Genomic DNA, 15,139 nt, shown 5'->3' on the forward strand with positions numbered 1-15,139 from the left:
TATGAACACGTGTTGACCTATACATTGAATGACTTTCGGCGCCGAGCCGGTGCGAGCGGACGCATCCCACCGGGATTGATCAACGTCATGCACTTTGTCCTCTCTATCCTTTTATCCAGACCGTGCAAAACAATCCGATTATCCGATGCGTAGATCTGCCAATGGAATGTGACACTTTACTTCTATTTCACACCTGCCGCATTGCGTTTGCTCAAAAGACATAAACAATCTTCAGGATATCTTCGGGAATAATCATTTGGACTTGTTGAGCACACGACGGCGCACGTTCTACGGGACGTTCTTACTCTAGTACTGTTTTCAGTTTGTTTATTTTATTTTACTTAGTCTTTCAAAGGATGAAGTGTTTAGCGTTAATCAATCCGCTTGGGATCGCACAACAACGCGTTCACTTCAATTCATAGTCGCAGGACGTTTAGGAACGTGTAACTAGCCTCTGGGATAGCTTGGGGGACCACCCGCTGGATCACGTCAGTGTTTTTATCCCCTCCCCCCAGACATGTCTGGTACCAATTCGACCCCGAAGTGAAAGGCTTGGTTGGCCCCAGTGAGGTTTCGAACCATCGATCGATCGTGCAGCCACAGCGGAACCTCTTACCGACTCTCCCACAGCTGCTTAGTCGTCTTTGCGTCCCTTAGTATAAATGAATAGAATGATTTTTTTAAAGACCATTACATACCTCAAAGCATGACCACAATTAGCTTCTCCTTGTTCCAACAAAAGAAATTAAGTTATCTTTGATGACCGTTCAGGTAACGGATTTCTCATCAATAAAATTCTGAACAAGCCAAGAACATCTCTTCTTTACCGTTGTTTCTTTTTCCAAACATAGATCCTTTCTTCTGGTTTGTTTATTGAGTTTTCTTCTCCTACACTAAAATGTATCCATTTTTCCTGGCACGTACCACTCTAAGAACAAAATTTAAACATCCGTACGCATCTTTCTGTCAGCAATAACATTCACTTTTATGGTATTTGTGTCCATGTATTTTCTTTCTCCTCTCGCTTTACAAAATCGAAAACATCCATTCAAAAAGGAAAATGTGCGCAAAAAAGTGCAACTTTGATGTGTTCAGCGAAACGCTGTCGTAAGAAGTTTACACAATTCTTTTAAGGATTTCTGAGCGAGAAAGGGACCATACGTAAGAGTCATTGTTGCTCTCTTCAGGGTGAAATCCATGAATGTGGCAGTGTAGTTTTCTAAAGGTCCCATTCTCTACGCAACCGAGGAATGTGCCATCTTTCAATAGGGCATGATCAAGTGGGAAATTAGCAATCACCGTACCGTGCTCAGCTGTGTGCTTCCAGTGGACCCATAGAAGACTCGTGCGCGATGGGACCTTCTTTGAAGTTCGTTCTTGGGATGGAATGAGGCACTAACTAAACGGTACACTCGTGGTCATCTACAAGTGCTTGGATACCCTTTCCGTCTTGAACGTAGCTGCATATGCGATTAGCAACATATATCAGAACATTTTGACCGGACTAGCGGGATTGAGGAGAGGATCAAGTATTTATTTCCCACAGAAACTCTTCAGATCACAGTTTGTATTGATTTAAAGAATAGAGGTGGTTCAAGTGAAGATTTATTTCAACAGAAAGATGAGCACACGTAACCAAAGAAGACGAAGTTACAGTTGGGTCAAATCGACACGAAGCACAGTGCAGTTGCGTAGGCGGTTGCGATCGAAGCGGCGCGGTAAGGGTATTGATTTTAACCGATTCTGACCGCTACGGTCCTCCACACCGCTTCGAACGTAACCGCTTACCCAACTGCACTGTGCTTCATGTCGTTTTGACTCTACTGTATGTCTATTTATCAAGTTGAGTTACATCAGGAGGACCACGTCCATATATGTACTACATGAGGATGCAGTGAGACCACGATCCTACCATACAAATCCGCACAGAGGTTCAGAACAATAGGAATAGGAATACAGAGTACTATAATAATTGACTATTACGAAGTGTTCTGGATTAGGAGAATAGAACTCATGAGAGAACCTTTAACATTCTTCAGGAGAAGCACGTATTGGTTATCCGTGAACCTGTCACGAGAAATAGTTTTCTCTGCAAAAAAAAAAAACTGCAAAGTTCTTTTTTTGTTTTTGTTTTGACATAAACAAAATATGGTTTCTTTTATTAGGTGCGCCATTAGTATATATGAATAAGTGAATAACCGTGAGGACTGTAAAGTATCGTTAACATTACTGTCTGACCAAGAACGTTGGTTCAAGGGCGATCCGAAACTGGGAAAAGTTTGACCTCCATTCGATATCGTTGCTGATCCTTTCGTACGAATGAACATGTGTACATACGTGTGCGGTGTGCATGTTTATGAGTTTTCTAGTCTACATATGTAAAAAAATAATAAACCTGTACTTTTTGCCTGTTTCAGGTCTCCAGTCATAACTAATTGTTATAGGGTACTTGGGACAGAGATTCAGCGATTTGCAAAAAAAAAAAAAAAGATAGGATTTTGTTGGAGTTGCTGCACCGTTTTCGAACTATCGACGATAAAGTCGCAGCCCAACATTTCATCGACTGCGCTACACGCGACGTGCCAACAACTTTCAGCTATAACAGATGGTTACTAGAGTAGAACAAATGGTGGTAAGGAGTGGTTTTTGGTTGGTTCGGATAGCAATGGGAAAACGCGCGATTTTTTTTTTGCAGAAGAAGCGTGATCTGCAGAAAATCAATAAGTAATACTTAGAACAGGTTTAAGCATTAGGAAAAAAAATTTATGAGAATATTGTAGAACTGGAGCGAAAAGTTGGTCATGGTTAATGAAATCGTTCTCTTAACAATTAAATAAAAAGCCTTTGAAAAAAAAAGAGAAAAGAAAGCAAACCCTACAATCCTCCCCTCTTACATCCCCCTCCCCCCACCACCCGAAAAAAAAGATTAAACTTATTTTTTTTTCCAAATAAAATACAATCCATGAACCATTGATCCATTAGCACATTCTGTGATGTGATGCGAATCCACAATCCATGAGCCATTCATTCAAAACCATATTCTGCGATGTGTTTCGATAACTGTGCAAAATTTTATATGAGAATTTCTGTAGGGTCATTGTGCGGTCTTTCCTCTCATGGAATTCGTGTACATCTTCCGGTAAAGATCTTAAAATCGCTAGAATAGCTAAAAATTTGTCGAAATTGTGTCATCCTCGACGACAGCAGAACTTTTCGTGTCGTTGAAAATTTCCACAAAAGGTAGCAGCGAGCGCGTAATTAAACCAGTTTCGCGAACAGCTCTCACGATGACTCATCGAACCATCCTCGATCCGTTTTTCACGCTAATTCTAACCCTTCAATCATATTCAAACCATAAATTCTTTCACTTTTCTTTTGAAATACGTCGTTGCTATGAGCGGAGTACTTTTAGGACTGTGTATTCCTGAATAACGCATCATTTCGCACTAGCGACTTTTCTATTTTCTTAGTGAATAAATGAATTAACCGATTTTTGAGCGCTGTGCTCCTTTTAAAACTTCATGAACAACATTTTCTCTATTCTTAATTGTAATGCAATAGGTAAATGTAAAATTACCAAGGTAATTACTGCACTGATACTCACAAATTCGGTGAAAAGGAAGAAAAACGATGTTTTTGTTACGTTCTTCACTTCAGTGACTTCTGTGCAATTTTCCGTGATTACTGTCTCAGAACACAGTTCAACGACTATGACCGACACTGTAATTTTTGTCGAGAAAAAAAAAGTTGTTTTGAAACTAGTTGAATTTGATGAAGTTCGTTGTTTTTTTCCCTGGATACTGGAAACTTTTCAAAACTTGTACTCTGTGAAATCCTAGCGATGTGGAACTAGATTACTTTTGTACCCGAATCGTTAATTAATAGGTGGAGGTAAATCAAAGGAAAGTAAGGAAGATGATTTGAAATTTTATTCTCAATCCATTTGAATAAAATTCGTAATCTCATCTTAATTTCACCTTCGCCTTCATCTTTAATCATTTTTTTTTGTAATTTTGTGCTTTCTTTTAAATCATGGTACAAGTATCTTTAAATTATGTTGAGCAGAGTAAAAAAGTATGGAAAAAACAACCAACAATACAGCAATGTTACATGCATCTGTCGATGTTTTTTGCAATGAACATAAAATGGGCGGAACAGTCCCAATGGACGTTATCATTTAATCAGCATTTCCGTGTCCCACAATGTAATCATTCCCAGATGTAGAGTGGTCATAGTGCTGCTGCATCGTCAGGTGCCTCTGCTTTTTTTTCGTGTTCGCAGAAAAAACTAACTTTCACCTAACACTGTTTGTAAGAGAAAAAAAAAACCCATCAATTTCTATTGTTCGGCGCTCATTCACTGATCCATAAAAGGTGAATCGTTTCCTATTAATCGTTCCAAACATTTTCTTAACGTTAATTTATTTTATGACATATGAAGAACATTAACGACATCTCCGAAGAACGCAATACATAGAAGTGTAATAACTGCGATACGAAATGCCCATATTTAACATTCTACTAACATTTCTCTTCTATTTTGGCTATTTTGAATAGGTTTCATCCTAATTTACATTTTTACTTACCATGCGAAAAAATATTTACGATATTACGATATTAACGAGAAACAACAAAGAATATTAGAATAATAACAAAAATATAATGCTCATAGCGAGATTATTACGATACATAGTAATGATAATAATAATAATAATAATAATAATAATAATAATGATAATAATAATAATAATAATAATAATAATAATAATAATAATAATAATAATAATAATAATAATAATAATAATAATAATAATAATAATAATAATAATAATAATAATAATAGTAATAATAACAGTGCAATAACAACAGTAATTTTTCATTCTCATTCACTTTTCATTCTTAATTTTTTCCTAACCTTCAATACAAATCTGTTTTTCCATTAGCTCAGTTCAATGTGAGGTCCTTAGTTGTTGTTAAAATTTGTTTAAATAACTTTTTGTTAAAATTAAAAGCTTAGAATTTTCTTCCACTTTTCGTTAAATACCATTATATGCGACTGATGCTATTTGAATTTTTTTTCAGGAAGTACCTTACGTTTAGGATTACGATCCCTCAAAGAAACTTTAGTACGTTGCAATTTCAGTTCTCTTAAAACCTTCTAACGAGTTAGATCCATCCAAATAATTAATTAGGAAGCGTCCAGGTAAAAAGGATTTAATTCCACGTACGTGGTGAAATTCCGCTCACCCGATCGGAAATAATGACGAAAATTCCGAAGAAAAAAAAACGAGGATTTTGAGATTGATCATTCTCATTTTGGAATAGAATCGTTTATTTAATATGATTATCGAAGCAAAAAAACGATCCATCAGTAGATGATCCGAAAATGACCTGCAAATCACGAAACCTCCGTTCAGTTGAATTTCACCGACAAGAGGAACTCTTAATCCCCTTCCGTTTTTTTTTTGTTTCTGTTCATTTCTTTCTAAATAACCGTTTCTGGAAACTTAGATAAAGTTCCTTTCGTATTTTTTTAGTAAAAAAAATATGGGGAATATCTTTTTATTGCATCTACGAGTTCTCTTCGATTATTTATTACTGATCTATTTCTAGCAACATGACGATGACGAAAAGATTCCTATTGTGCCCATGCGAATTTTTTCTCGCCATTCGTATCGGATCATTCCTTTTGTGGTTTATGGTCGAATTTTTGTCGACATAGGATACGAACCGGTCTCGGATGATCGATCTGTCATTCTGTCATTGCTCCCTGTTCACCAAATTCGAGTAAACTCCTGCTGTTATATTCACCCGTGTAAGGCAGATTTCAACTCATTTCCCCGTGGCTGACCAGTGATTTACACATTGTGAATCCTTTAAGTCCAGTGTTATCCAGAAAAAAAATCGTCTAATTCTTCTTTCTATTCGTAATACTCCGCGTTCGTCTTCCGTTCCTTGTGGAGGAGGTTCAAAAAGTGTGACGCTTGACCCTGATCTGTTTTGATGATACATTTTCGACATCTCAACCCTTCTTGCACTCGAACACCTCACACTTACAGAGGCGCTCATTTCAACAGCGAACGCTACTAGAATATCATTCTGCAGATACTGCTATCCAAAAGTGTCTAGCTTCAAGATGATTTATTATATTTTATATGATATATTTGCAAAAAATACCCACTTCTACTAATCTTTCAGTATTTAAAAAAGCTGTTAAAAGATTCTTTAAGCAAACCAGCAATTACAGGTTTTTCCACATGTATTTAGTAACGTATGTATGCACTCATCAGTATTATTTTGCTGGTGTTTTTTTTTGTGGTTGTTGTTTACTTCGTTGTTTACTCCTTTCGTGAACATTTACATGGATTGCCATGTAAAGAATAAATAAATAAATAAATAAATAAATAAATAAATATTGCTGAAAAAGTTGAAGTTATACTGCTTTGTTTACTCCAACTTACCATTCTGCCCATTATATCCCCCAAAAAATCGAAAACGTATCCTTTAAAAATGTGTTTGATCCTCTCATAGGGAAACCGCGAAGCGAGATCCCAGGATTTATGTGGATATCCATCTAGAATTACGCATTAGTGCTATTGGGGACCTCTAGAGGCGCTGAAATTCATGCTATGACTCCTATTTGACCATGGAACTATTTTTTTTAGTGCATTTTTAATTACGTTACGCAAGCCACAAGTCAGTAGTTATTATCGATTTTGTTCAAATCTGTTCTAGGATCTTCATTTTGGTTTCAAATCCCTGGAATTATGCTGAATACCATTGGATCTCTTATAAAAATCCTGAGAATGTGCACATGATGACATGCTTTGAGTAGGCTTTTTTTTTGTCCTTGGAGTTTCCTGAAATAGAAAATTTGGGAGGGGAGAATTGAAGTGTATCGGAATGTAGTGGAATATGGAGATCACGAAGTCGGTAATTGATCGTTTTTGACACATTTAATTGTTTGTATTCATAGTTGGAAGTAAGTAATGTGAGTAAATATATTTTTTCCCCTTGACCATAATAAGAATATTCGTTGACCACATGTGTTTCCTTACCTTAAATTTTTATCACGAATTATTCTAGAGGATTTGTTGTATAGAAATTAACATTTTAACTTATTTTTACTTTATTTTGACTTATTTTACTTCTTTACAGGGTTTATTGAATGAGAATTAACGATACCTTGTAGAACTGTAAAAAAAAGTCGCTACTGGATCATACCGTAGGTCAACGTGTCATGACGGCGTTAATCCTGAGTTTAATCATCGACATCGAATTCGACTATTCGTAATTGTCTCTAAAATTGTACATAGGTCAAATTTTTCTGTTCAAAACCGTTTGTTTTGTATTTCTCTATTTATACATCAGTCGCATAACATATTGTATTGTGTAAATAATGATGTATTTGAACAACTCTTTGTCGTCAAGTCCCCGTCAATAACATCCACTTAACTGTTTGAAACCTGAAATCTCTGAAAACTAGAAATGCATGTGATCTATCTCAATGTTATTTTTAGCGAAAAAAAACCTACTTGTACTTCCTCGTTGACCTAAAAACACTACGGTACTTTTAAATAAACACCACTTGTCAATAAAGCAATTCGCACTCACCAGCTTCATGTACTTCCATCTTTGACTTGAGATTTTTCGGCCTCAGCCTACGTCATGGCGGTGATTTTGTTTGCAGAATCGTTTTTTGCGATTACGCACAATCTTTCCTTGTTTGAGTAGGGGAAATCCCTGTGAGATTCCCAAGTATTTTCCGTGAAAAGTCCTTTGAGCTATCTTTTTCTTTTCGATTCTAACGCTAGTGGTGTGAACTTGACATCATTGTTTATTTATTTATTTGTTTATTGTTATCGACAAATTTTATTTAAGGAGAAAAAATTTTAGGATGGAGTTGGAAAAGATGGACGCTGGTAAAGCTGAGGCTCCTGGAGGCATTTCAGGTTCATCATCATCGGATGAAGCAGGTATGAGAGTAATTTTTCGAAAGCTTTCTATAACTTGGACCTAAATCTCATCATAAAAGATTTGTGAATTCATAACCTATTTACAATTAATAAAAAAAAAGACAGAAGCCATGTATGCAATAAAACAATGATGACAGGAAAAAGCAGAGTTAAAGTAGGCAAATTCTGAACATTTATTTTAGTCAGAGTTATTTTAGGATTTCTCGGAAATAATATTTAATACTTTTTCAGAAAATGACTGTCAAGAGTTGAGTTATTTTTTTATTTACTAGAGGAAAGTGGACAAAAGCTTTTTCATAAAGAAAAAATCGTTTTATTTTTCAATCAGAGGCACTTTCTTATAATTGATACGGAGGAAACAACTATATCACCTGATTCAAGCTCCCTAGACGTCCGGGTAAATCCTACTTAAGCAGTGCAGACGTAAATGAGTGAATTTTCATGTATTTCCATATGTTATTTCCCTATACACATTATCCCTATAGATTTTCTCTTCATTTTTCTTGTGTAATTTATTTTCGTGGATTTTTTTTTCTAATAGTGAGTAGGATAGTTCTTAGAGTTTCCAAAAATGCATGTTTTTCACTTTTTTCTATGACTTTTCGCTCGATATTCTCCTAATTCTATTTCGATCAAGCGTTCACTGCCTATTCTCTTGTCAGTTCCCTCCTCATTCTTTTCAAGATACGTTCTCCGAATCTCTTCATTTTTTTCAGCCGTCTGTTCAACTGTTTAAAGTGACAAATGCGTGACCATTACGCGTTTACACCACACACAGATCCACTAAACAGACTTTGAAATGAACATTTCCAGGGATTTTTTTGTTTTTCAGAAATGCAACGGAGTACAGACTGGAATGCGGTAACGATGGCAGGATTTATAACATTTCTTGCCGCTGTCGAAAATACAGTTGTTGGAATGTCAGAATGGCCGTATATGCATACGGTAACTTCTGTAGCGGATTTCTGTACTTGTAATAAAGAGACCATTTATTACTGAGTTTTTTTTTTATTTCAGATCGATCTGGAAGCTACATCACAATTTTTTGGACTAGTTTCTTCTGTGTCGAAGTGTGGACATGCAGTATTTGCTGTCGTATTCGCCTTCTGGAGTTACAAAGCGCAAAGTACAAAGTGAGTTATCTGGAAGTGTGCAAAATGAAAAGATCTCATAGAAGAACCCTTTTTTATAATCCGGAATCATATCATGAAAAAGGGCCCGGCAACAATGGCGGATCAAGGATGACACTCAACTACCAAGAACAAAACTTTTGTATATCCTGGATGCTACACCAACAGAGAAAAAAGTAGCTAGCGGAGAGTGATCTGGGATGATGTTTAGCGAAAAATTCTCGATTGGGACCCTTAGCCATAGCCATAGGGACGTTGGTGTAATACACTATGGGGATTTAGAGTTTTATAGTTAGTGTGCAATCTTTCATAGTAATGGCAGAATGGCAGAGAGCCCATACGAGATCAGATCATGTCCAAAAAAAGGGCGGGATGAATCACCTATGATTGGCTCGTTGTCGACTCGCTTCTATTGCGCTCCCAGGAACAATTCGCTGTGTTTTTGCTGGTTTTTTCTGTTTAACCATTTGGTTGATTACGGTAAAAATAAATCAATTATAGTATTAGCATAATATGTTTGTGATAATGAAGCAGATTTAGCTACTATTAACACGCACTATCGCTTGCGACATGCCTGAGCACAGTATTCCAGAATTGTTTTCTTAGCCAATGTGCATTGTTTTGTGTTTCAAACTTTAATCATCTTGCAGCCAAATCTGCTGCCTATCTTTTTCTTCTGTCCTTTTTTTCTTCGTGAACGTTTAAAGCTGAGATAAACCACTTCGGTGTCAGAACGCAACAAATGTCTGCTTATGCAGCAATGATAATTGAACAACGATGATTGTGTGAATAAAGAAATATTTCCTCAGTGGAACAGGCAGATGAAAGAGAAAGAAAATGATCCAAGAGGAGGATTTTTAGGGAGCAGTTTGGTCCTGAAATAGAGTACGTACTGTATGGTTATCTCTGGTTTTTTTAAATCAGACTTTCCTTGAACGAATCAAACGGGAAGCATAATTGGGTCAAAAAGACAAGAAGCTTGGTGCAGCTGTGTAAGTGGATCCGCTCGAAGCAGCGCGATGCAGCACAGCGATTGAAATCGAGATGGGACCCTCGCTAGCAACAATCATCGCGCGAGTCCGAGTGAGGGTTGCGATGGTCCCACGTCGATCCCACCGTCAGTTGTATCTTTGACGTCCTACACTTCCAGCAACCTTATAAAAAACATGCAGAGGAGTTTCCCAGCAGCGTTGTGCCCTATAATGCTGCACTTCCAGGACAGCTGCTCCACAGAAATGACGAAATGATGGATGCGGTTGTTTGATCAACTGTTATAAATCTGCTACCCTAAAAACATTGGGATTTGCGTTGGCATAGCTGCGAAAATCCTGTAAAAAAATCATTTGTGAGGATAGGAGAACTGTTTACTCTACTTATTGGAACAGTATGCAGTTCCATTTTCATCATTTGGAACGGAAATTGTTTAGGGATCTGGGATTCAAAGTACGCTGTGAAATAAATAATTAGAAGGTTCTAAAGATCCTGAGTAGACGTTTAACGCCTGTGTATTCTTTCCTTCAGGATGCCATTAATCGTCGGCAGGCTTATCGCTTTCGCGTCTTGTTGTCTTTACTTATGCGTGGAACTCCTGCCGTCCGGTAGACGATTCCTCATGTTGTTCTGTTATTTCCTTTTTGGTGTAGCGAGCAGTGAGTCTTTTTTTTCTCCAAACAATAAAATCAATAATTCCAAGTTTAAGGAATTATTTAAACATATATTATTTATTTCACTGAATAGGATATTTTCTTGTTCTAATAAAACATCGCTAAGATTACGTAAATGAAATGTTTGACAAAAAAAATTGACAAAAAGTGTAGAACCACTACTTTTCAATTTACAAAAGAAAGAACATTTTTTTTTTCGTTCAGGCTCGTCCACAGTTCTTCGAGCGTACATAGCGGCGGTAAGTACGACGGAGGATCGAGCACGGGCCTATTCAGCGATTGTTGTCGCCAACATGTTGTCAGTCATTATCGGTCCAAGTAAGTGTTATTTACTTCCAACGCATCTGTTTACCTTTCCAAATTTCTTTCGTTTTGAGCGCATAAAAATTCTACTACTGGCTTCACCCCGAATTTTTCTGGAACTCATCTTCTTCTCTTTTTTCTTTTCAGGGTTGCTCTGTTCTTGCTGTTTCTGTTTTTTGCTCCCAAAACTACAAAAAAGTCTTCAACAGCATCTATAACAACTGAATTTACAGTTTGTCAACTCGCATTCTCGAACATGCCCTATCCTGGATATGAGCTGGTCAAAGGTTTCCTAAAATTTCATATCTATTCGGCACCGATTTGGATCGCATCGGCGACAAATTTCGTATCGATAGCTATCATCGTTTACGGATTAAGGGATGCACCTACGAAGGTTGAACACAAAGGTATGTTGACTAAGGCTGAGGAAAACGAAAAAAAAATTGTAACTTAGAACTAATGAGAGTTTTTTAGACGAGAATTTATTCGATCTCAAAGCTATTAAAGAGAAAATAGAAGTGATTTTTTCGATGGATTTGGCTTGGTCGTTAGTTATACTGTGTTGGATGGAGAAAATTGTCATCAACCTCTCCGTGGTCACATTACATTCGTACGTTCTTTTCGTTTCCTTTACAAGAAAATAAAAAAAAATCAGTATAATGGCTTCAGCATTGTTTCTCCGTTAGTGATGATTTCATTTGGATGGGATGGTCAAAAGACGGTGAAAATTCTGGCAGTATGTATGGGTTTTGTCGGCGTACTTTCAATTTGTGTTGCCACTGCGTTCATCTTTTGTCGTCTGGGGAATATGTAAGCGGATAACTTTATTGTTTTTTTCCGTTTCCGGATGTTGATATGATTTAAGATTTTATTGATTTTTTTCAATTTCAGAATGTTGATACAATTTAAAGGCATCACTCCACGAATCTGAGGTGGTACGGATTTCAGGTGGAGTATTCGTATACGGGATAGTAGATTATGAAGAGGTGGGTGATTCCGTCCATTTCTTCGTAATTGCCGTAAAAAACGGATCGAAAAATACGGCTTCGGGCGTTCTGGCGCACTATTTTCTACAAGGAGTTCGACTGGAGCGCGCCAGCCCTGCGCGGCGCCGCATCTTCCGAGCCGTTTTCTACGACAATTAGGAAGAAAGGGACGGAATCACCCACCCCGTCCATAATCTACTCTCCCGTATATGAATACTCCACCTGAAATCCGTACCACCTCAGATTCGTGGGGTGATGCCTTTAAGTCTAGTGTTGGCAGTGAAAGGTCATAAAATTAGCCTAAGGAAGTCAATAAAATGATTTTCAGAGTCTCCCCACGAATTTCTTTCCTAATCGCCGTTCTCGTTTCCGTTGTTATGTACGTATTAACGTACCCCTACGAAATGACAAGTCACAAGATGTACGCGTATAACGGTTAGTTGAAGCACTACCTAATTTTTTTAGGTTTTTCAACGAGAAATATAGTTCAAAATTTTCATTCGGTGAGTCATTGAACACCAAACGCAACTTTGTCGCAAGAAAAAAACGGTTCAAAAATTTTCTTCAAAATATTTTTCTAACCATAACAGCCCTGTTCTGAGCTGAAATCCCCTTTAACACCAAAGATAAGCTTAAATGGAAAGAAGGAGGAAATACAGCCAAAAGAGAACTTCGAACCCGTCGCCGGTTCTCCGCTAACCACGACGTATGTCGGTCGTGCGATGTGCACAAGTTCAGGGACAGACGGTGCTTGCCGTTTCAGCGAGGTGTTGAAATATTCTCTTCAGATGTGTAGGATGGCTCTCAACAGCGACGAGTGAGTGTTGAGGACAGGCGAACATCTCTTTATCTTGCCTATGCTGCCTGAGCAGAGTATATCCCGACGTCCATTCTTTCTCACGATCATGTTTCAGCTGAAGACGCGAATTTCTCCTCAGACCTCCTGGTCGAGGTCATCATCAGTCACATACAAAATCGTACGTGGACCTTGTCTCCGGAGATGCAAAGGCGAACTTCCTCCTCAGTGTTAGAACCGGGGCCGTTTTCTTTTCAGCGTCCTGAACACATTTAGTGAAAGAGTCAGCGTCATTAATTCTCTTCTTAGTCGGTAATCCAATACTAATCGACACTCGTCAGAATGTCTTTCTGTTCATCGTCTTTCAGACCATTCGAGCTCATTCAGATATAAATACTACATATAAGTACATATCACAAAGGAAATCAATACTGTATGTGGTACGATTACGTTGCGGTGAGCACTAGAAATGGCTACCGTATTCAAAGATGGTGTTACCTTTTACAGTCCTGCCACATTTGCCTGTATTTTTGCGAGTCGTTTCAATAAATCGATAAGGAAAGAAAGACTAAAATCGAGTTCAAAAGTGGTAGGAATTATTCTATATTCATGTGGTGTGAAAAAAATGAGGGACTTACTTCCACAGTATAAAGTATGCGTAGTAGAAAGTGGTGAAAAGTAGACTTTTCAAAGAGTTTTCAAAAAGTTTTTTTCAAAAAGTTTCCAAATAATTGATTTAAATTGTTTAATATTTCAGCCACGACTGGAGCCGGATGTAATCCAAAAGAGTATACATGGTGTGATACAGCATATGCAACATGGGCAATCGTATTTTTGCCAGTGATTTGTGTTGTGATGGGAGTTGGTGTTCCTACCTCAATGATCTCGTTGGACACGATTTACTCGAAGATTCTCGGCAATATCGACCAGGTAGGTAATCGATAGCTCAAGAACTTTGGAGCATCAGTGCCGTCGCACACAATATCAATATGAATAAAGAAAAAAAAGAGAATGACTCGGACAAGGATGTTGATGTCGTTCAGGCTGCAGCACATGCACGTAAACGTTTTGGACGGGAAAAACTTGCTCTTTTCAATTATTCCATGCTTTCAGAGTATGATGCAAGGGGCAATAGTAGTAGCAGAAGATATCATTCTTATCCTTGGCCCACTTTATGCAGCGTAAGTGGAATTTGCAGCTCAGTACTACACGTGTGTGCACGTGAACTGATCCTCTTTGATTTCAGATCATTGTTCAGCTACTCTGGTCAAGGTACACTTTGGTTCGTTAACGCAATTATCACAATTGGTGGTATTCTATTATGGCTAAGCTTCTTCCCGAAACTGAAGCGATTTAAATAGACAAACGTGGACTTGAGATACGGTAGCAACACTTAATGATAACCAAAAGATTGCGGAGCATGCATTCATTCGTCAGACAAATCATTCATTCATTCGGGTTCTTATACAGTCATCCTACATACATCATAGAACCGCAATGTGGAAATAATATCTATGTATATTTATTTCTTAGTTTTACTTCACGCCAATCCAAACAATCTTGTATTTATTACTGCCTTCACGTGTGGCATTAAAATTCATTTAAGAAATCTTGTATAAAATGATTTTTTAAATGTTTATTTTCAGACTACAGCGCAGGCATATTAGATGCACAAACCAGGATGATTTAATAACACCGTATATTTGAGAGTAAGAGTCTTAGGAAACTAATACAACTAATATCAGCGGCAAACTGTAACTCTATGTAGACGGCATCGGCGACAAAAATCTCGAAATTTTGGTGGTTAATTTAAAGGGTTATTTTGAATAGAACATGCTAGAAAAAGAAGCTAAAAAGCTGGCACAATTCAGACTTACAGAGACTACAGCATTGGTTTCATGAAGATGATAATATCATAAAAAAAAGTGATTCACTAAAGAAATGTAATATTTCGGTCATGGAAAAAGATACATGGTGTAATTTTAGAAGCAGGAAGACATGACATGCAAAAAAAGGCGGATAAACAAAAATGCAAGCCATTAAAACTACAAACAAAAACGCTGAGCTGAACACACTAGACTAGGGTGTTTAGAAAAAGACGTGACTATAAAATTTAGTAAATAAAACTCTGACCATTCTAAGAAAGAGTCAACAACTCTTTCAGGAAAAATTTAAAAAATTTGCATTTGCATTGCGAACTGAATGAGTGAGTAAAATTGCCGCCAATGCAAAACATGTCAAACTGAACATTTCTCGATATGATCAGCAAAAAGCAGAAAAAAAAT

At 37.3% G+C, this 15,139-nt stretch overlaps 1 protein-coding gene across 1 annotated transcript; it reads left to right on the forward strand.

Moving 5' to 3' along the window:
- Positions 1 to 7,896: 7,896 nt before the first annotated feature.
- On the forward strand, positions 7,897 to 14,215 carry RB195_020324 (uncharacterized protein; the record flags this gene model as incomplete). Its single annotated transcript, XM_064188566.1, has 12 exons — positions 7,897 to 7,975; positions 8,808 to 8,920; positions 8,993 to 9,108; positions 10,627 to 10,754; positions 10,974 to 11,087; positions 11,306 to 11,479; positions 11,547 to 11,682; positions 11,742 to 11,882; positions 12,387 to 12,493; positions 13,612 to 13,784; positions 13,968 to 14,035; positions 14,101 to 14,215. The coding sequence occupies 12 exons, from the start codon at positions 7,897 to 7,899 to the stop codon at positions 14,213 to 14,215; spliced, it is 1,464 nt and encodes a 487-aa protein (XP_064044447.1).
- Positions 14,216 to 15,139: the final 924 nt, after the last annotated feature.

The sequence above is a fragment of the Necator americanus genome, chromosome II (genome assembly GCF_031761385.1).
Source record: "Necator americanus strain Aroian chromosome II, whole genome shotgun sequence".
Taxonomy (NCBI): Eukaryota; Metazoa; Nematoda; class Chromadorea; order Rhabditida; family Ancylostomatidae; genus Necator; species Necator americanus.